Source organism: Thunnus maccoyii, chromosome 9 (genome assembly GCF_910596095.1).
Source record: "Thunnus maccoyii chromosome 9, fThuMac1.1, whole genome shotgun sequence".
Taxonomy (NCBI): domain Eukaryota; kingdom Metazoa; phylum Chordata; class Actinopteri; order Scombriformes; family Scombridae; genus Thunnus; species Thunnus maccoyii.
The window spans coordinates 22,830,985-22,854,872 of record NC_056541.1 but is presented as its reverse complement, the minus strand read 5'-3'; the positions used below and the strand labels follow the sequence as shown (position 1 = coordinate 22,854,872).

At 40.4% G+C, this 23,888-nt stretch overlaps 1 protein-coding gene across 2 annotated transcripts in view; it reads left to right on the top strand.

Annotated features, from left to right (window-relative positions):
• adgrv1 (adhesion G protein-coupled receptor V1) overlaps positions 1 to 23,888 on the top strand; it is a 113,428-nt gene that overhangs the window by 76,658 nt on the left and 12,882 nt on the right. For both annotated transcript variants that reach the window (XM_042422460.1, XM_042422461.1), the window contains 4 exons: positions 5,281 to 5,397; positions 10,220 to 10,398; positions 16,393 to 16,550; positions 23,430 to 23,551. In XM_042422460.1, coding sequence (XP_042278394.1) covers positions 5,281 to 5,397; positions 10,220 to 10,398; positions 16,393 to 16,550; positions 23,430 to 23,551 — 576 coding nt within the window. The remainder of the gene's footprint in view (positions 1 to 5,280; positions 5,398 to 10,219; positions 10,399 to 16,392; positions 16,551 to 23,429; positions 23,552 to 23,888) is intronic.

The window sequence follows — 23,888 nt, the reverse complement described above, 5'->3', positions numbered from 1 at the left end:
ACACAGTCAGTAGCACTGAAATCAATACTGTTGGCCAGTCACATTGCTCACTTTAAAGCAGCTGTAATTGTACCTTATACATAAACATGTAGTTCTACATATCAGAGCTGGCTTTGCTTTGGTTTTTAAAATAGAATCGCTCCACTGTGGAGGAGGAGAGTTGGTGTGATAGTGATGTTGCTTGATAGGAAGGCATTGCTCCAGTTAGAAAATGAAAAGCGTGAGGGTGGAATGGTAATCTTATATTTCTCTTTTTCCTTTTCTTTTGCTTTATCTCTTTCTGAACAAAGGCTTAAGAGGAAACACCCAGGGTGCAGGCTGAGGCTGGAACCAGCTAGATCAGACCGGTAGCTGTTAGAGAGAAGGGGGAGGTGAAGGAGAGAGGAGGGGGAGGAGGAGGAGGAGGGGGGAAGAGGGGGAGATGAGATGCAGGGTGTAGCAGAGGATGGAGATGGAGTTGGGAGTAGAAGAATAGGATGGCATGACTGGAGGAGGGAAGAGGTGGAGGTTAAGTGTTTTGGACACGAGTCTAGATGGATCGTCTGGCAGGCGGACAGCTAAGGCCCCATTCCCTCAGTGATGTAATGCATCAGGCAGATGCTATTTTTAGCCACTCTGGTACACAGCTTCCTTAGCGTCAGCACACAGGGTTATCGATCAGCAATGAAACCCACTGAGAGGACGAGAGCTGCAGCCACCAGCCACACAAAGTAGTTGCATTATTTTTCATCTGTGCAGCTTGTTGTTGCAGCATTTCTCTAATCTCCTTTGTTGGGTTTTACAAGTAAATAGGCTGGTGTTATTTGATGTGCAGTGCATAACTTTATTTTGTTTTGTACGGTATGGTAAAAATAATGCATCTTTTAATTTTTTTTAGGAGGCATTTTTGCGTTGCGCCAGTTTGCTGTCAAGTTCTGTATCATTTCCCACTGTTGAGCTAAGATTGGAAAAAAGGCATTTTGTTTATGTCAGACATGCTTATCATATCAAAATGAGTTTAAATCGTGTCTGCAGAAAAACAAAATCATTCTCAAAGCAGCAATAGATCTGGAACAAAAACAACAACAGTGAACTGACAGTGTCTGCTGTGCTTAAGGGCCACAAAATAAAGGGGAGCTCTCTGATTGGACATTTAGCCTATAGGAGATGGACCAATAGATCAGGCTAAAGATCTGGGGCGAGACAAGGACACAAAAGCATTCTGTAATAGAAGAGCGGCTTTATTTTTCTACTTTTTTAGATTTATTCTCAAAGGCCTCTTCAAGGCCTCTTTGTATGTCTATCTCACTCTCATTTGCTGTCTCTGGCAGTTTCCTGGGTGTTGTGAACAGAGCGAGACAGCACCTTGATATGTAATCTTTGTACAATAGGGTAATAAATTAGTAGGCATTCAGTTAGTTGTGTGTGTGCTGTGGTGGTTCCTGTTTTACCAGACAAAAGAGCACACAAGCACACACATAACACAATCTGCACTGACATGACTTGTACTTAGCGTTCCTACAACACCTCCCATTCTTTGCTATGAATAAGTCTGTAGCCTGAGGGTCTAGACAGGTCGACTCCTGGTGTCTTACATAAAAGTGAGGGAGACCTGGGGACAAAGGGCAGAGCGGTAGATAGGCTCTGATAAACCCTACATCCGCACCTGTCACCTCCCCACCCTGCTAACCTATTCCCTCTGGCAGGTCATCATTACTACAGTGCTGACATATACCTGTGTTACTTTCGCAATGGAATGAATAATGGCCACAGTTGTAACCATGACCTCCATACCTACTTAGCTAACCTCAGATAATAGGCCTCCACAAAGTCCATATCCATATATAATCCTGGCTCTGTAGCATAGAGTAGCATATCTTTCAAAACCGCAGAGCTTGACCTGGACACAGACTTCCCTCAGTGGCTCAAATGATAGCAAATCTCTTTACTGTGTTGTTTCTTCAACAAAACTCAAGCAACAGGTGAAAGGAGCTATGCCATCCCAGAATTAATGGCTATAGTTTAGATTTGTCCAAGGATACTTGCTTTATCCTCACAGGTGACTGTTTAATGAGAGGCAGTTACATAATTATACCTTCACAGTTAATTAGTTCATGTGCTTTGCATGTCAGTACTGATGATGTGTACAGTCATTAATGAATGCCTCAAGAATCAGTCCACTTTGTCATAAAACCTGATTGACTCCCCTTTGCTAACCTCCCCCCTCTTCTGTTTTAGTGTTCAGTTAGTGCTGTGTGTGTTGTGACATTTAGCTAGTGTTAGACATTCAGTTTGTTTGTCCTAAGTGTAATTAGCTACAGGGCGGGTGGATACCTCCCTTATCTCTCTTACACCCAATTTCTCACTTTAGTTTCAGAATAGAGAGTCCTCACTGCTGTGGTTTCATTAACAGGTTCCAGTTTATTCCACACTCAGATTACAGGATATTTAGGCTTCCGAAATCCTGTCCTTTTAACCTCTTTTGGGAACACAAATCAACACAGAATATCTGTTAATGTAAGCAGTTTACAGCTAAAATCTGATTGCTCCTTTCAACTGCCACAGTGCTGCTGCTGCCGCTGCTGCCAATGGCAACAGCAGACTTACATGTATATTTATATAGAACTCGTAAATCATGATTATAGTTTGGTTTGATTTTAACTGCACTTGGGCTTGCGTACATTACAAGCCTCTTCCCCAATCTCATATGTAAAAAACTGTAAATCCCAAATAACTTTGTAATATTTTAGGTTTATGTATAGTTTCATGTCCTTCACTTTATTTTAGCCATATGATATGAAGTGTGATATAATAACTAGACCCTGAAGGTGACAATAGAGTATTATGCAATAAGGACAAAGCAATAAAAAGTCCCGTCAAGTTCCTGTCAGAGTGCAGTTTTATGTGTGTACCTGTCTGTGTGATTGCTTATCTTAGGGCCTTTTGAAAAGGCAGATGGCCACCAAACAGTCTCTAATCAAATAAAACCTTCATGGAGTCCCCCTGTCACCTGCTGACTCACCCAACCTGGTTCACTATACCTGTTTACCTGGTTTCTATCCTTGACCTGAGCCAGGTAGTTGGAAGCTCAGGGCCATGGAGGACACAAACACACACAGAGATACATGCACATCTGGACGGCAACTACCTGTTAAAGAGTCTACTCAAACCACAACACACACACACACACACACATTCACTTAAGCCCTTTGCTCTCCTTTCCCGACAAAGCGATTTCTCTCTAGCAGTTATGTCATTGTGTCACCACAGGTCAGTAGTTTCAATTATTTGATACTTGTCCCTGTGGCTATTAGGATTTGCCATGAAAGGTTATAGTAATTTTGTGTGGATGCATTGCACAAAGCTGTGCCATGTAAGTGTGCTGCCACCCCCATTGTGCCTGGCGGACTTGACTGGGCTCGGTGCCCTGTGCTTGAATTCATGGAATCAGAGCCCTTAGTGTTACACAAACATGCGTGTATGCATGTTTGCTTATGATTATGTGCATAGCGTCCTGCAGTTTATTTAGCATTTCTCACTTGGTACTTTCCTCATTGTTTCGCTTTTGAGAGGGTAGATGGTGTGCCACGCTGTGCCTTTGGCCAAATGAGGCTACCCTCTGCCAAAAACACACAGACCTGCAGCTTGATCTTTGCTCTCATAAGCTACCTGAACAGCTTTTCCGCTCAGGCCCAATTCCAGGCAGTTCAGGCACAAGTTTCCTTCCTGTGCCATCCCTCCCACTCACACCCTGCAGGGCTTGGAGCATGGATGGGAAACTGACTCATGATTCTTATTTTTCTTTAAAGGCCTTGACTTTTCCACTTACTCGACAGGGTTAGTAAGTGCTGGAAAATCCAGAAATGGTCATTTAGGGTTTTTCCTGCTAAGTTTCCAAAATGTGAAAAGGGGGAAAAAAATTACAAGGAAGGGAAGAGGAAGGCAGAGAGACAGAAATTGCAATGAAACAGAATGAACAAATTGAGAAAGCATGTAGAGAGGAGACATTTGAGGAGCAAGGAGGCTGACATCACCTCACTCAAATAGGTAAGATTTCTGGTGTCATCTGAAGGGCATGTCACTTAACATCAACCTTTATGCGGCGTAACCACAACACAAGTCATACAAACAGGAGCCGTGTATGCTTGTATATAAATGTGGAAAACAGGTAATCTCACAGCTCACCATGCCTATTTACTTGGTTACTATAGAGACAGTCTTGTTATATAAATTAGGTGAATGGGCGGTGCCAACAGTATACACTAGCTTTTGTGGAGATGTTCAGAGCTCATATCGTCTTCCTTCATAACCATTTTCTTGGCTCTGTTATGTAAAACGAAACCTTCCTTCTTTACCTGAAGCTGTGTCTGCTACTGTATGTCCCTGGCAGCTGAGTGTAATGAATGCAATTTAAGTAACATTTGACACCGAGTTGTCATTCACCCCACATCCCTCTACTCCTTAGTCTTTCTGGTCTATGGCGCTGGCAGCGGGCCAACAGGCTGCAGGTTATGCAACGGTCGCCCGGCTGCGTTGGCACCACACTTTCTCAGTGCCGGAGGTTAATGAAGCTCTCTGATGGACAGCAGAGCAGCAGTATTTTCTGCTGCCCTCATGGGTTTCCAGTGTTACAAATTGAATCTTGGCCCTGATACGTTCCCGCCTACAAATCTCTCTCTCTCTCCCTTTCTCTTCTGCTATCTCTCCCACTCTCTCCTTCACTGATACAAACACATACACACACACACATGCTGTTTTCTGCAGTGAGATTCTGCTGTGCCCTTTATTCTGTTATTTGGAGAAGTGCAACACCCACACATTTGTACAAATCTTTGTACATGTGGGATAATATGAAAGGAGTCAGTGTTGTTTATGTTGTTGATGTCTTTATTTTTGTTCCAGCCTGCATATTGTAGCTTGCTGCATGGTGATGTAACAGGTCTGCAGGATAGGATGTCTCTCTTTGGGAGGGGGCTATCTGAATCCTGCTGTCCTTCTTTAAAAATGCATAGACTATAAAGCTGGCAATAAAAGGCTTCATGCTCAATATGACCCGCTGACAAGGCAAGGAGTACTGCACCTGTGTACATGTGTGTGCCAACTAGTCATAAAAAATGTCAACATGTTCTCTAAAAAGAGAAAATTGTGTACATACAGTAATTGCCATAAGAATGAAAAAGAAATTACACACAATGGTAAATGAGCAGTGAATAGCATAATCTAATGTACTTGTTTATACCATATAGTTGCTTATACCATATATTTTAAATTTGTTTTTTTTCTCTATCTCTTTCTTTACAGATCTGTTTCCTGGTGTCAGCTTTCCGTGGTCGAATGTTTTCAGAGGACAGCTGTGCTGCTCTGGCGCTCTTCTCTCACTATTTCCACCTCAGTCAATTCTTTTGGATGCTTATACAGGTAATAAATGTATCAGGAAACACTAGACAGTCTACATGGTAACTAAAAACTTTTGCTCCTTATAGCATTAAATATTTGGACATAAACACTATTATTCCCTTTAGATTTCTACAGGAACAGTAATAATAGTCCTGGACATACCCCTAGGAGAGAGTGCCCAGTTAATAAATGTTTTTGTTATAATTGTTGCCATTGTCCCATGCAGCTAGACTATTACAGATAATAATTTTAGCAGAGATGGGCAAAATGTTCCATTTGTGCTCATTCACCTGGAAAAATAGATGAGGAGGAGACTGGTTAACCCCTTTACCAGCATCACATTGTCACGTTGTGTCTGTCCAGTCTGAAAACCTCAACAATAATGTCCATACACCAGGATTTCAATCAGACAATGAGCCACAGTGTTGATAAGAAACATGAGAGGCTCAATAAAGTCAGTTTGTTGATCAAAGATAAAGATATCGATCAGAGATCTATAGTACAACAGATGAAGTGTCCTTATATGCCATGTTAAGATCAGGTTATTTCTTCACTGTAGTTTCCTGTAGTTAATGACACAGGTGTGTTTTAAGAGAGGTATGGGTTTTCTGTAAGAACAGGAAATATGATTTTTACTGAAGCGCACCTGTTTTTAAAATTTTCTTTCCTGCTTATTTTCCCCATGACTTGGCAGAAACAGGGTTCCCATTCTTCCTTTTGTTCTTTATGTGAAGCATGTGTTTTTTTAAACATATTAAGAAGTGAGACTCCATTCCTACACCATGTGGGCTTAGATAGGTTTTCATTAGAGGGTGAGATGAAGGTACCAGGATGCTGCATAACATGACCTATGACCCTAGACTGGTACCACTTAGTAACACCTCACCCCAGACCACAGCGTCTAACCCCCCCTTCTTGACCATCCGGCCTCTATTTCTTTTTGGTCTCTCTTTTGTGACGTAACTGCCAAGAACAAAGCCAACCAGTCAAAGTCCTTACACGCAGGTTTACATGCCCACATGAAGAAGATATTAAAGCTTCATATACTCTGGCAGCCTCTGGGAGTCTAACTGACATCAGAAATGTGAAAATGATCATTTCTTTATTGATAAAACACCAAAATGTGACACTTATTTTTATCTTTTCATTGTTAATACATTTATATAAAATATATCAGATTTATGCCACACACAAAGCCAAAGAAAAGAATATGATTTTCAGCTAGCAGTGTAAATCTTGCCTAAGCCAATTTTAATCCTTCAGAGAGACTATGGATGACTTGTGACCTGCTGAGAGAGCACAGGAATGTGGTGAATGTGGCCCGGAGTACTTCATGAGCCGCTCTAGAGAGGAACGCTGCCCTAGGGATAGACCCTTTACCTCAGCTGATCCTCCTCCACCAAATCCTGTCTCGTAGTAAAATAGACTGATTTCCTGTTGATTTGTTTAGGATTAAAACATACGTATTATAGCCTGGTTAAACAGATTCCATAGAGGTTTGGAAACACCTCTATAAAGGAGAGAAATTAAGAAATTCCATCAGAAATATCTGCTGATCTGTGCTAGGAAGGCAATTTTATGTTATATTGGGGTTTTTAAAATGCTGGTGGCACTTAGAAATGACTGTAAACTACCTGACAAACTAGATTCACCAGTTGATGAAATAGTAATGAACGCTTATAGGTCCAAATAATATGTCACATTTTGCAGTGATCCATTATCATAACCCATTATCTCTTACAACCGTTCTGTGACTGACTCGACCATGAATCAGACCCAAACTGAGGTAAAAAAGTTAGAGTTCTACCAGATAAACACAGGCCACACATTTCAGCAGTATGTACTGTACTAGACCAGTATCCCAAGGAGACCTGTCCCTAAATGAACTTCCTCATCTCCCCCCTTTTTTCCTCTCGTTGTCCTCCTCTTGCGTAAGCAGCTGACTATTGCTTTGTTTCCATCACTCCTCAGTCTTTTTACAACGTGTGACGTTTGTAAGTGAACATAATAATTGTTTATGTAGTGGATATAATCTCTTCTGGCACATACGTTATTATTGGTGGAGTATTATAAGATTAGCCCTTTGAATAAGCTAATGAAGATTGACCACAACAGGGTTATACTGGGACAGAGCTCTGCTGAATGTATGCAGGCTAGGCTTCTTCTTTTTTTTTCCATATCAGAATGTTTACCAGATGACCTCTGAGATATCTTCAAAGATGATGGATTAGCCCAAAGGCTTTCATGTTGCTTAAGAAGTGTTAGAATTTGGATCAAGAGAATTGGCAGTGAGATTAAATGTGTTTTGACGTTAAAAAAAAAAAAAAAAAAAAGCGGATTTAGACACACATGGTAGTGGTTAGAATAGTAGCAGAGCTGATATGATCTAGTGGAACTAGATCTAAAACGAAACTAGGACTAAACTATAATTCACCCCAGAGGGAGTTCAAATCTAAGGAAAAAAGTACACTTTTTATCCCCACTTTTTATCATACACAGAGATTTACTTTTTCTCGTACTGCTCTTGTTCTGTAACACCACTGCCAGCGATCATCTCTAGTCATTTCTTTACTGTCAGCAACTGTAGTAGTTGACAATGAAAATATTGCCGCCACTCTGGCTTTCATTGATGTGTGGCACTAAAACCCCTTTGTCCTCACAGACGTCTCCGTATTGACCTCGGTGATGTCTCACCGCTCATTTTTCCCTCCTATCAGGTAGCTGCTTCCAGCTAAGTGGCTGATATGAGTGGGCGCCAGCAACCCATCTCAGACCACAAAGAAGAGTTAAATCAATAGCTGCAGTGTGTGTGGGTGTGTGTGTGTGTGTGTGGATGTGAACGTCCAATAGATGATCAGGGGAATATGCGCTGACATAATGCCAGAAAATGGACAATAATTAAATCACTATCCAGACCAGATTTTTCTTGACTGCAGAGGCTCGCCAACATCAGCTTACTGAGAGGCTGCATAATATTACATAACAATACAGTTCTTACAGTCGAGAGAGACCTGCCAAAGCCTTAGCAGTGGCCTACTGTGTGTTTCTGCCCTGTTTCACTGCACTAGTTAACCAGAAAGCCAAACAAACAAGCAAACAAACCAAACAGCCAGCTAGGTTGCCAATTTCACAGCTCTTCAGTTAGACAAAACCTGCCAGTGTTTTGCTAATTATGTGTTTGTAGATGTAGTAATTGATTAAGTGGTCAGTGGTCAGACAAACAGCTTTCCAACAGTGCTACAGTACTGCTTCAATCATGGTTAAAGAGCCAATTCACCCAAATTACAAAAAAGTACTTACCTTTATTGGTATACATCATCTGTAGATAGTTTTTTTGAGATTCTGTCTCTCTGCTGCTCCCCTAAGTACAATCTGGATACTCCACTGTTTGGGAGTATTTATTCATCAGAAAGTAGTTCTAATGAAAACTATGGATTATTCAGAGTATCAAAGATATTGTTTCTGAAAAAACACATTCTCAATGCTGTGAAACTATTATCAAAATTCCATTCATCCCCATTGTATCACATATATCAAAACCAGGACAAATAAAAACAAAACTATCCGCATGTCTCAATACCAAGTGAGAAAATATGTTATTTAAGCATATTGGCCTGTTAAACAACCAGCATGACAAAAGCATAGCCAATCGCCAGGCTAACCAGTCAGCGAGCATATTGACCTGTATTCCTGCCTTTTCTTATAACTGAAGTAGCAACAGTCAGTGAGAGAAGCAGCTGCTGCAGAGAGAGAAAAGTTCAGCACAAAGTTACCCATAATCCATTTACTGTATCTCAGTGGATCCAGCCTGCTCACAGGAAAGTGAAGGCTTTTCTTGAATCTGATGGATATTGTGCTATTGTGCAGTGCAGTCAAGCTGTTATACAACTGTAGTGTGGTTTCGCATGCTGCATATGTGTTAATGTGTGTTCATTGTTGTGGGTTTGTGCAGCGATGTTTGTTGTGTCAGTGGTTATACAATATGGTTATGGTTATGGGGGAGACAGAGGTTATCTGAGGAAGAGGTCAGCATCTGCTTAACCTCCTGCCATTAGTTGCATCACAGTGCCCTCTGTGCAAATGTCCTACTTAAGTGTTCACAGACTTAAGTGTTGCATAAATGTTTATCACCATGAACAAAAGAAGGAACTTTTAATTGCTTAAGTCATAATGCCTAAATCTTTTTTGTCCTTTTTGATTTCCTTTATTTCCTTGAATTCTTATGCTTTAAAAGTCTTAGCCCTAGCGAGGCTAGACAGGATCAAGGTCATCAACTTTAACCCCACCCCGAGAGAGTAGGCTTGCAAAATGAAGAACTGCTTCATTTTGCCCTTGAGCTCACCTTTTAAACTTAAAATAAACTTTGCCCTTTGCTCTTCTGCAGTGCATTTGCTCAAATCTGTGTTAGAAAGCTACACTCTTATCTGTTGAAGTCTTCACGCAGGGATAAGACATTGTGTCTGTGTTTTAACCAACAGGTGTTCAGAAAAGCCTCTTATGTAACAATGAAGGGCTCGGTGTATCAGACGGATGAGAATATCAAAGCCTGTTAGATTACAAAGCAAACACAGCTATTGTGGGTGTGATATTAAGTGTGTGCGTGTGTTTGTTTTCAAACTTCAGTAACTATGTGGATCAAATGTCCTCACAAGCATAGAAAGATGAAAAAAATCCCCCAAAGTGACGATGTTTTGTCTTCACTGACCACAGTAAGAGGCTGATATAGGGTTAAGGGAATGTATGTAGTCAGTGAAGGTCTTGCTTTTGTTGGCACGTGTCTGTTTTTTTTTTTTTCTGCTCACAGTCTTATACACAAAATGTTTATGTCAAACTGTGTCCCCAGGCGGTGAACTTCTGGCAAGTGCTGGTGATGAATGACGAGCATACAGAGCGTCGATACCTGCTGTACTTCCTGTTGGGCTGGGGGCTTCCTGCTCTAGTCATCATCATCCTGGTTATCGTCTTACTTGGAGGCTTCGGATGGACCATACACACTGTTTATGGACTGGTGCAAGGGGATGTGTAAGTGCATACAAATATGTAAAAAATGGTGTATGTGTTTGTTTCTTTACAACAGTTGAAAGGGAGATGTAATTGACCCTACGCCAACGTCATCTGTTTTCATAGTTGTGTGTTTTTTAAACCGGTCTGAGTCAGTCATGGTGACCTCAGTTTCTTTTTTTAGGCTTAGGTAAATTCCACTGCACACTAGAGTAGAGCAAACAGAAAACACCTGAGCCAGTGACATCATGTGAGGAGGTGGCTTACCCAATCAACTGAATGAATAAATGAATGAGGTTCAGTGTTTGCACACGTCTCCCCACATAGAAACTCTTTACCTTGGAGGTGGAGGCTTTCACACAGCGGGAGTGTAGTGAGAAGGGGGGAAACCTGGAATAACCTATATATTGTATAGCTCTGTGTGTGTGTGTGTGTTTTATGTGTGAGGTATAAATAACCAGTTTCTGTCTATATTTAGAGAGCACCTCAATCCTAAAACACTACAAATGAGGTCACTTTGAAAAAAACTTGCACAATGGTCCCTAGAGATGTGACCATGTTTTAGTGTGTGTGGGTGTCTATGTAGTGCTTAGTGTGAAGCAAACTTTTTTACTTTGCAACATGTGTGTCTTTCTTCTGAGTGGCTGTCTTTCATGTGTGTCCATGATGGGCGAAGTCAAACACTGATTAAGTTAGAACCCTTAAATCACATCTAAAATTAGCCAGTGGTCTTAGGTGTGGCTGTTATCCTTGGTATCGAGTGTGTATGCGTGCTTCCTGTGGGTGGGAGGATGTGAGACAGTGAGTGTATACCAGTGGCGGCTGGTGAGGGGAGAACAGGAGGAAAACCAACATGGGATCTTACAACTAACCGCATCAAACTATATCATTGTCCCACCTGATGAAATCGGAGGGGTGGGGGGCAATTTTATATGCCAATAAAACAATTTGCTTGAGTGGTGTAAAGGCTGCTTCTTTAAAGACATTTAGCATATATATATTGTCTCTAAACATATAAGTGCTTATTTTAGCCATGGAGTGGATCAAATGTGTCATTTTACCAACAAAGTGAAATTCAAATTTATAGTACTGTTCTACTGTGACAACAAATTTATGTTCTCATCAAAAACAGACAAGATATCACATGATTTACACGTGTTTCCTATGTATTTTCTTAGTATACAGAAATATATAAAGTAGCACAAAGCTTATAATGTGATACAGGAACAGATCAGTGCTGAATACTAGAAAGATTGAACACTAAAAACATTCACAGATCTAAAAGTGTAGGTTCACATCAGAAAGTATTAATGCATGTATCAAATACATGACTTACACACTCTTATCTATATGTACGATATACAAAATATAGTCTACAAAGCTGATATGTTAACACTAAGGGTGTTAACATGAACACAAAACTCACAGTTCGGATCGTATCACGGATTTGAGTCACGGATCAGATCATTATTAGTATCAGCGAAAAAAAAGGGGGGAGACAAATAAAACTTTGTTTTCCATTTACTCTGTAACACACTTTCAGCCAGAAACAGCAGGGAACTTTGGCCCATGGTCTTGAATGAAAACAACATTTAAGATGTCCAATGTTTAAATAAAATAAAATAAAATAAAATGTATAAAATATTCAGTGCTCAGTTATTGCAATATGAGGCACGAAACCTTCCTCTTTTAAACAGTGAATGAAACAGCCTCTGTCCACATCATCAAAACTTGATGATAACAAACATTCACCGCTAACGTCAGTTAGCAGCTAGATACTAATTAGCTGCTCAGCTGCAGCACATTAAACAGCGGGTAAACATAACTCAAATGTCACATCGGACCCGTTAGATGCTGGTTTGATCGTTGCTCTTCAAAATCCCTGTTAACGTTAGCGACATGCTGTCTGTCCATGACTTGTACTTAGAGCAGTTTGTTTACGTTGTCTTAAATGAGACATTAAATTTTGCAATTAATCCGCAGTTCATATGCCTGCTGAACCGTGGGGGGTAGTTGATCCGTGATCTGTACGGATCGTACAGATCACGGATCAACTACAATCAGTTACACCACTAGTTAACACTTGTTATTCTAGTTACTTTAAGCTTATTGCTCAATATACAGCTCAGCTTAAAAACGAACTAAAGAAACTGTCAGAAGCAAGCAGCCAGACCTCCTGCACACTAATCATACAACATCAACAGGTGTCTGAACAACCACTCAATTAAAAACGAATGAATGAGTGAGTCCAGACAGGTCACTGTAACTTCAACAAGCAAACTAACGTTACCCACAACACATTATATGATCTCTGCTGCATTCTTGTTAGGGAGATAAAAAAACACAAAAAAGCCATACAGAGACATTTGACCATCAGAGATGAAATTAGCGACCAAAGAGACAGAGAGAGAGAAGCTGTATCTGACTCACGTTATGTAGTATTCATGTCATAACGTCCATTTGTAGCTGTTGGTCATCTTGTTTGTTAGTTAACAGAACTTTGTGGCTGCTGGTTAACCAGTCTGATATCATTAGCAACAATGACAAACAAGCTAACTCTCCTGGTTGTTTCTCCAGTTGCTTCTCTCTCTAGCCTCCCCGGCAGCGTCCTGCTGCTGCTGCACTGCACAGACCAGATAATTTCTCCCACTAGCTTAACAACAGTCCTTAACAGTCCTTCCATGGATGTATAAGAGTCCTTCAGGCTGCTACAACAAGCTAACTGTTGCGTTGGCTAACGCAAGGAGCTATCTACTGCTGCTACTCTGCCTTACAGTGGAGAGAATTGAAGATGAAATCTGGAAACTATCATTGAACCAACTTGATGTCAATATTGCATTCTGGTTGTTGATTGGTTAGGGAGGACGTCCTCCTTTGGAGCGTCATTTTACATGTCATGGCCAATCACAGATTAGCATGAAAAAAAATGAAATACATTAAGTCCAATGTAAGAGATCCCGCCCTGCGGAGGACAGCAGGCACCCGTCCTCCTCTGTCCCCCACTCTCCACCAATCGCGCGCCCACCCCCACCACTTCACACACTTCCCTTTCTCCTCCCGCCCTGCAGGTGTCGCTGTTGAAGCATTTTAAACAGAATTTCAGTAATGGATTTTTTTCCAAAGAGGAGAGAAAAAATACTTTATAAATAATACTGAGATTTGGTAATGGTTTATTTCAACCAAATATTCTTTTTTATATTTTGATCTCCCTTTTGCCTCTCAAAAAATAGAGGAGGATCAACCTCCTCTGCCTCTATGGACCAGCAGCCTCCACTGGTGTATACATGTGAGATTCAAGGATACCGAGGGGTATTCAGTTTCCTGGGAAGCTTACCTTCCTCTTTGAGGCAATGAGGCAGCCTTCGACTTTGACCTCTCTCTCTCTCTCTCTCTCTCTCTTCATCAGTGTAAACAGGTAGCTTCTTGTTTTCTGAAGTTGTTTTCAGCCTGCCTGCGTACAAAAAGGTGTCAGGCTCAGACCTTGCGTCATTAGGCGTTTTTGTAAATTGTATTATTGTAAAACCGTTTTGTTTTTCATTAGTGAAACACCTTTTTTATAGTACTTGATACTACATACGTGTAGAAGTATAATGAGATGAGAACATAATAGGGAAAGGCACTACTGAATGATACTTTTTTCTCTGTATTTGTATCCTGTATTTGTCATAATATCACATTCCTTTAATTGTCAACCCTCCTGTCATGAGCTCATACTGATACCCTATCTTCCATATAGTAAGTAATTACACAGAGTGCCTAAAGGTTTTCCTTTATCGAGCTAGGTCTCAGTTTGTGTGGTTGAGAGCTTGGACCTCATTTAATTTTTACTGCGGTTTTGGTAGGTTGTACATCTTTTAATTAAATTGAGGCCCCTCTTAAATTTAATGCATCTTTAGATTAAAGTGTGGATAAAACTTTCTCTAATGCAGTACATCTCATAACCATAATTTTGATTAGATTTAGATTTGTACAAAATACAACTTAAATACAGTTATAGTATCTTGCTACTGTAACTCTTGTTTAAATCCAGCATGATGAACTGTGTTACCTGGACACACTGAGTCACGGTTAGTGTGGCTACTTTATTGCCTTGCTGTCAGTAATTTCCTGTAGAGACAAGATATATTTGATTCATATCAATAAATGTATATAAACCATTACTTCACACTGTAAATGTGCTGTATGTATAAAACAAAACCCCACAGCATCCATAAGAAAATTCCCCTCAAAGTGCTTTATAAAATAACAAAAAAATAAAAGAGAAGATATACAATCAATCAATACACTGAAAAAGAGGAAGGAAGTAAAATAGTCAATGTCTTTTGTTAACAGTTGCTTAAAAGATTCAAAGGCAGATTTTTCCACAGTTTGGGTACAGAACTACAGAAAGCAGCTTCACCATAGGTTTTTGTTTTTTATGCCTTTAGTAGCAGAGAATCTGTGAAGCTAAGGGATCTATCAGGGGCATTGCATCATATAAACTAAGTAGCCAGGGGCAAGTCCATAAATATCTTTATATACAAGAACAAGAATATTAAAATTTATCCCTAAACTAACTGAAAACCAGTGCAGAGACTTTAAAACAGGAGCGATATGAACTCTGGCAGCAGCGTTCTGAATGGACTGTCACTGATTTATAAACTTTTTAGGGAGACCTGTGAATGGTGCATTGCAGTAGTCAAGCCTACTTGTGAAAAAAGTATGCACAAGCCTCTGTGCATCTCTGAGAGGAAAAACAAAGGTCCAACCTCGGTTATATTCTTCAAATGATAGAACATTGCTCATTTCATTTGTGCTCTCGCTAACCACCCTGAAGTCAGGAAAACAGACCTCTGGGTAATGTTTCTTTTTTCATCCACTGCAAGAATCCCTGAGATTTCACTTTCTTGTGAGACTTTGAGTACAGTAGGATCTCATCCCCCCACAAGGCCACAACAGTACAAATATCCATATTACAGTGTGTTTACACTCTCACAGTCTGGCTGTCTTGCTGGGACAGTGTGATGCAATGCTTTATTTGGCATACTTCGTGTCATGTTATGGCTAGCATTGTGCCAAATATTTCTCTGGGATTACTCAAGCCTGTGGTGAGGTCCTATCTGTATTTTGCGCTCCCACCAAACCGGGAGCTGAGCTTGTCTTGTGAAAAGGACAAAGTCACGAGTGTTTTGATTGAGTTGTTTGGCTGTTACAGTTTACATGAGGATGTTGATTTTCCCAGAGACAAATATTTTGCTCAGTTTTCTTAAATGAAGAAAAAATGCATCTGACTGGACAGAATCTTGGGAAAGACTCCTGAGATTTCCCAGAAAAATGAGAAAGACAGTGAAAAATACACCATTAAAAAAACTGTAGAAACCGAAAGAGCAATAAGTTAAGATAATGAAGGAATAAATTTCAGTTTTTGCCAGCTTCCTTTCGACCTTTTGTATCAAGCCTGAAATTCAGTTTGTCCTCAATGAGCGTTAAACATTGCTCCTTTGGCAGGATCAGCAGATGAACTCGCATAACTATTCCTCATTCATCTCCTTCTCAAAGCAGACAAATGTATCTTGTTGTTTGTTCTTGCAAATGTTCTTTCATCTTTAAAATAGAAAAAACACTTTTAAGCGTCTTTGGCCTCAGATATTATCCAACTGTAGCTGCAGGGTGACCTGGTTGTTGAGAAGATTTAAAAACATGCTTATTTTGCTACTGAAGGCGAAGGCTGCTGTTGAGCAAGAATGCTGTGAGTCTTAGGCAGGCTCAGAGGTCTCACCAAACAGATCCTGTTTGTGAAACTTGAGAAAACAAGGTTTTAACTGGAGTAAATATAGAGCAATAAAGACATGTAATACGGTTCTGTTTTCTAGAGCTTATCCTTGAGCTGGGCGCACTCTTAACATCGTGCTTTTTAGCTTGACTTCCCCCTCTCTCGCCCTCCCTTTCCCCTTCTTTTCTCTCTTTGTTCTGCTCTTTTCTACATACACTAAGACAAAAACCAATCACTCACATCTCTGTCCGTCCCTCCTCTAGGTGCTTTATCCCGAACATCTACGCAGCACTGTGCACAGCAGTGCTGGTGCCTCTCATCTGTCTGGTTGCAGTGCTGGTGGTATTCATCCACGCCTACCAGGTCACTCAGCAGTGGAAGGCCTATGATGACATTTATCGTGGACGCACTAACAGCACAGGTACCCAACACACCAGCAAATAAGTACACAAACACACTTACATCTTTATACATGAGCATGACTTTGAGAATGTTCCAATTATAGATATTATATATTGCACTTTAGGAGGGAAAAGGTACACAAAACGATAAAAACTCAAGATAAAAGTGCCTACGTGTGCAATCACACAATCTCATTTTGTATCTCTCTCATGCACAAACACAAACGCCACAGAAACAAGTAGCCTGCTGCCAAGATGCCCTCAGGAACCGGACTGCATCCACCCCTATTTTTGGCTATAGGTTTCGGCCCCTATTTTGCTCAGCTACAGGCTCTGTCTCTGTCTGCTGTGTGTACCCAAGAGATCCGTAATATGCATTTACAGGAGCTCAAAAGGGACAAAGCATCACCAATACCTGCTTGACTGATGATTTAATGCTATAACAGTCTCGCCTTTATTCAGCCATTTTACTTCTTCGACTTAATGAAATGATTTGCAGAACTTGACACAGTTTTAAGAAAGATGTATGCAGCTGTTACAGATTGTAGTAGAAGTGTGGGATGTGCTTGTGGTGCACACTGCAACTCCAAAACCTCTACCACATCTGATCTGTTTTAATTGCATATTTAACTTCATTTAAAGCACTAAATACATTAAATGCAGTGTAGTAAGACAATAACTAGTATGCACACGACCTCAAAGTTGTTTTTTCTGTGGCGTTCTTCTTTGCTGGGAAACAACCATCGTAGAGTTATGGTTAGTATGAATCAGTTGAAATTATTCAGTGCAGTCGATCATTCCACCCCGCACATGGGAATTCTTGCCAAAGCACTTTAGTCCCACAGTGTCATGGCCTAAGCTTGTTTTGCTCAGTCTTGGTCCTCCAATGACAAAGCAAAGCCTGAATTAGTGCCACTCCTTTGGCTGGCGAGCAGTTTGCCCTACACGCTGTGTGTGGCCTCTGAAGTAGGGTAGGAAACCAAAACAGTGCTTTGTTGAGCTGCAGTTAAGTGTGCATTACCTAACAAGAGAGCAATACTTTCTCATATACACCACCAGACTGAGGCTAAATCTGATCATGTAAGATTTTTTACCTAACAGGAGCGTTTTACTTTGAGGGATAGCAAAGGGACATGCAGGAAAAGGAGAGGCAGAGATCAGGAGTAGACAGGATAGGTTTGTGGTGGGTTGAGGAATAAGAATATGGTACTGTGTTGTATATTGAATGAGGAAAGCAGAGATGAAGCAGTCAGCACAGCAAAGAAGGTTACAGCAGCCTCTAAAAGTCAGTGTTTACTCTGAGAGAGAGAGAGAGAGAGAGAGAGAGAGAGAGAGAGAGAGCGAGAGCGTAAATGAGGGGAAAGGTAGGTACCTCACATACACTATTCAAAGCAGCAGCAGTGACTGTGTGAGGAGTGTGTGAGCACAGACAGGACAGCCCTTGAGGTGTGTATCTATGTGTTCAATTTTGTGTAAAACAGCTTCACTGTGAAAAGGCTGCTGGTGAATGGGAATTCAAATTCATTCAAAAACAGACAATTAAACGACTACATTCTTGGTAAAAGTTCATGCAGTGAGGGATCAGTGTTTGTTGAAGTTGTAGTTTTTTTATCTTGACACATAGTGACACATGCATATATAAAACTATGAACACAGCATGCACACAAACAGTATGGACTACATTTTGTCTCGGTTTTCTTTCCTTAACATTTTCTTTATTGTTGGTTTTGGTTTCAGGCACAGTGTATGATTCTCTGTATTAAATATCAGCATCTGCTTTGTCTCAACATGTTCAGAGTCCAAAGGGGAATAAAACATATTTGAGGGAAAGGATTTTCATATTCTATTGTTCTAATCACAGGCTGTGTGTCTGCTAATTCCCTCGACTTACTGACGTATCTGCAATGTATCAGAGAAGATTTCAAAACCACATGCACTGCTGCAAAACAGAAGTACAGTAAAAACAACATGAAAACATCCTTTGATTAGATTGATTTTTCAACCTGACAGGTTTTGCAGGTACTTTTTACAGTTAGACAGCATATATATAGGTCACCAACATTTCCAAATTCCTTACTACAATAAAGAAGTGAGGAGATAAGGTGAGGGTTAATCTGTGTGTGTGCGTGAGTGTGAGAAGCCCACATGTAAAACTCACAGGGCCATGTGAGATAGAGCAGGACCTCTGACGTCAGTGAAATCAAGCATGTGTGCCTGCATATTTGTCCCAACCTGCAGACATGTACCTGTACCTCAGCATAGATTGGAACTCTGCCGCTGTGCCTTATGTAAGACTCGCCAGCAAAAAACAAAACATCAGCTTAACCAACCATACACAGCGGTGTCAATTCAAATCATCTCAGTGAGTACTTATGACACCCCCCCACCCACAAGGTGTGTTTTCAAGACATGATGTTCTTTTGATGCAGTAGTGAGCAGGCTCTCAGTTTTCAACAGAGCAGAGTTGAATGAATAACTGTTATTGTTCTATTTTATGGCTCTGAGTGCTCCCTCAATGCACTTTGATCATTGATTGGTCAGGAATGTGGAAACAAATAAATGTGATGGGTGAGGTTTGATTGCACAGTGCTGCATTATGTACTTGTTGTGTTTGAGGCGGTGCTATTGCTATATCTGGATGCCAGACACGTGTTTATGTTTTGCTGTCACAGCGTCATGATCAATTGCCTTGAAATGCAAAACCATATGTAAATGTTCACAATGGATTAGGACTGGATTAGTTTTCTCATACCTGGTTTAACAGATGTATTAGTAATGGCTACATTATCCACATACCAAGATGTCAACTTGATACTGAGATTATTTGGTATAAACACCTTTCCTGTTTGTTACTATAATTGAGATGAATGTAAATACTAAAACAGCAAAGCCTCAATGTGCTTGTGTATTCTAATGTAAATAAGATTTGTAATCCAAGACCACTGCTTCCTGTTTTCTGTTTTCTGGAGGACGGAACGGATATTAGTAACATAATTCCAAACTGCACAGTTATAAAGTTAGAGCTGAGTTTATATTAGGGGGGTGCCATTTTTCCTGAAGGAAACATTCACACTCATTCAGTGTTTTTCTGCCAGCGTAAAAGTATACAAGAAAACATGACTGTGAAACTGTAGTGCTCAGTCAGCCTGTCAGTAGTCTAATAGTGTCATTACTCTTAACGGAATATTCACAGCAATTAAGCAACGTTTACATAAAAACATAGCGTTACTATGTATGTATGTTCATACTTAGTGCACACACACATTACTTGTGTATATGTGTTCATGCATGCTCAACACATGCTTATTACAGCTGCTTGTTATTACAGCTGCTGACCTCTGTGACAGCAATGTCAGCACCATCTTAAGTTTGTGTCTGTCTGTTTTTGTTGAACCAACACTCCCCTCTCAGTTTGTCTTCTCATACCAGGAACCCACTCTGATCAAATGTAAACTGTCCACCTGTGGAGAAAAGTAGGTCCCTTGTGTCTAGCAAAAATGCCTAGGAGTAGTTTAGCGCAAAAGTTGCACCACTGGGGGATTAATATGTTTGTTTATTTTAGATCTCCCAGACAGAAAGATGCCCATGACATCACTCTCAGCTTCATTGTCTGTCTGGCAGAGAGTTGAAGATGCATTCATGCATGTTTACACAAATGTTAACTGCACACACGCATAACTAATGAAAACTTTTGCCTGCTCAGCTTTTTTCTGCTTCTTCGTAGTGGTTTGAAGCCAGTCAGTCAGTCAGTCAGTCAGTCAGCATTTTGCAGTCCATCTCCATTTGGTTCTGGGAACCTGTTCTTACTGTGGGAGCGCTGCCCTGTCCACAGGCTGGAATGTGCTTACATGGTTGGAAAAATAATACCAGGGCGGGAGGAGATGGAGACAGATGTGCAAGAAAGAAGAGAGAGAGATAGAAAAAGTCTATGCTGCTCTAACTGGAAGGAGTAGGAAGTTTGAGAGGACAGATAAAGCAGCAGATGAAATGGCTTATTAGGCAGATTTATTGACTCTGAGAAAATATTCACCAAAGTGAGACAGAATGTCCAGACTGGGCATAAGGCATGAGGAGACTGGGCGTGAAATAATAATAGTGAAGCAGTGGAAAACAATGCGCAAATAAAGACTTATAGGGAAAAAAAAGTCTAAAGAGAGAGAGAGAGGCATGGAAAAGAAGAAAAAGAGAAGACGGCTTTAATAAAGGGGAAGGGAGAGAGCCAAAGGAAAGTTGCAGTGAGATAAGGAGCAGAACCTGGAGCAGAGAGGAGCTGACAGGGTGGTGGAAGTAGCACCTACGTGAGGGCTTTTCGTGCAAACTTGGGCCCCGTGCCCTGTGTTTCCATCCTACTTGTGAGGTGAACTGTACAGTCTGTCCTGAATAACACCAGCTAGCAGAGAGCAGCTAGAGTGACTCAACAGCACAATTTTGAATTTGTATGTTTGCTCTTTGAGATTAGAAGGTCAGTTTGAAATCAGCATTTAAGCCCATCTGGGGTACGTTTGAGTTCAGTTATTGAAGGTGTTGTCTTGGAATCTTGTTTATGTAAGATTCAGGTTATGGTGTGTTCTTATGGTCTGTTTGTTAAAGTGTGCTCCATATGGTCATGGCAAATATGACAAAATGAAGCATGAATGAATGTTATCAATGGTACATCATGCTCTCAGCCACACGGGATTGTCACTAATGGAGACATGCTGCTGCATATTCCAGCCCGCTACACCCCATCACACATACACACACCCAAATACATACACTACAGTACTTTCTATATATTTCAAAGGCATATCTAAAGTAAAGCACTCATTATTATAGCACTTTTTAGACATTTGATTAACATCTGTGGTCTTAACTTCCTCTTGAGCTAACAACAAATAATGATCATAACCTGGGGTCATTTTTACAGTTACAGTTCTCACACCCTGTTTCAATCCCTCTTCTATCTTCACTTTTTCCATTTGGTCCTTTTCGGTCCTAATATTCTTCCATGTAAAAGCTTTATTATATCAGCTGTTCAGTATATCTCAGACCAAGGCTAATGCTAACAAATGAAAAAGATGTGGGCCTCTAATTTCATGGCAGTGGCCAATAACTGCATCATTTGGAACCTCATGTTTTTACAACACTTAACCACTGCATTGGATGTGGTTTTCCTGCTGACAGTGTTGTAATTTGACCTGTATACCTGTGGCAGCGAAGTGGCAAAAAAATCTCTTTATTTCTCGGTGAAGAAATTGAACAAGCAGGCCATAAAGTTTATTCATCGAGTGCAGCCTTTTTAAAAATGTTCAAAATGTTGCACAGAATTTGTAAGGACAAGATTATTTTGTTTTCTTGTTTCTACAGCTGCTACCTTCATGTTCTGTTCATTATTTTCAAAGAATACATGCTGCTTAGTAATGAGCTGTTTTATTTATCAGGCCTCCCACTCTCTCTCTCTCTCTCTCTTTCTCTCTCTCTCTCTCTCTCTCTCTCTCTCTCTCTCTCTGTCTCGAGTTCGAGTGAGAACGGGTTGCTCTCTGATGTGATGACTCATTTTGCCAGTTTAGTCAGTCCGCTCCTGATTGGCAGACCTCATTTTGTTTGTCCTCTAATTAGCTGTTCCAATAATAGGTGAAGGAGTGATTTTTCAAGCTGTGAGGAACACCGTGATCTGATATAGATGAGGGTGCAGGGATACCTCAGTGGGCTTTCTTCAGTCTTCACTTCAATGTGAGACTCAGGTCGTTCCCTTGAACTCTTACACTATGAATTATGAATAGACTAGAACGGTCAGTGGTTAACAGGGAATATAAATTTACAGCTGGAGTCTGGAGCCCAGTATTCGCCTCGGCCTGTGCATGTCTGAAAGCAGTGTATTAGCCCTGACAGAAAAGTGGGTTAAGACTGACACCAGTTACTACAGTACAGCTCACGTGCAGAAAGACTTCTTTAAATCTCGGAAGGCTATCCGTTACACTGCTGGATAAAGTAGAACACCAGCTCTACAAATAAACTTGATTTGATTTGATTAACCATTGATCTTTTTTAAAATAATTTGGCCTCTTCTTTAAGTGTATATTCAACATAATATCTTATTATCTCAATGAAATGTACTGAGACAAATGTATATGTGACACAAAAAGGCAATTTATTATTTTGGCCGGTAAAAAATTCCCTAGAGAGGTGAGGTGTGCCAAAGGCTAGAGATGAAGGCTTGCCGCAAGGTTTGTCGAAACTGGAATAGCATGTCTCTGGAGGTTCATTTTTAGTTCTTTAAACATTTTAAATATCAATATTAGTCTTATTATACTAAGGAATATCATTAGGCAATTTATGGTGCATTTTACTCTCATTCTTGAACATTTGGAAGCAATAGATTATCAAATAGATTATCAGCCACCAGGCTTTGACCTGTTGTGTCTTAAACCCAGACATGGCTTTCTTGTTGTAAGAACTGTTCGACCTCTGGGTGATGCATACCAGACACATTTTCACACCTAGTTTAGTCATTTGGTCAGAGCGATCATTTCTGTCATGTTGATAATCTACTCCATTTGGTATTTTACAGTAAATTATACATAAATGTGACTAAACATGCAAATTTTCTCCGTTCCACTCAAACATAATGATTTTGCACACTTCACTACTTCTTGTGCATGTTTACATGTGTGTTTGTTTACTGGCATATGTGATAGTCTGTGTGTGTGTGTGTGTGTGTATGTGTGTGTGTGTGTTCTCCAGTAACACACTCAAAAGCTTTTACTCATCTAAGGTGCTATAAAAAAGATAAAACTTATCAGCTGGATTTTACAGTAGTCATAAGATGAATCAAAATCTGATATGCATATTGTTTAGTTATTGATATACTTTATGTAATATTGTTTTCGATGCCTCTCTGTTGTTATCGTGTGTTCCAGAGGTGCCGCTGGTCCTCTACCTGTTCCTGCTCATCTCTCTGGTCTGGCTGTGGGCAGGACTCCATATGGGCTACAGGTACCTGTGGATGCTCATCCTCTACGTCATCTTTAACTGCCTGCTGGTGAGCTCATTGCTTTATTTATCCATTTGTTTGCTTGCTTGTTTGTCTACTTATTTGTTTGTTCATTTATGCAATTATTTTTCCAACACACTTATGAAAAAAAGCAGCATCTCCTGGCTTGTATCTCAAAGTTTGTTGTATTGCATTCCCCTCTCGATTAAACACTGTACCAATGAGATTAATGGACTGATTCGCTGTTCATCATCATCTTTAATCTCATCATTAGTGTTGTCATTTTCACTGGTGCCATCAACATACATTTTAGTTGTCATCTTCGCTAATGCAGAGTTATGAAGTGAAACTGACATAAAAGATGTTTTTATGTGCACCTCCAAGC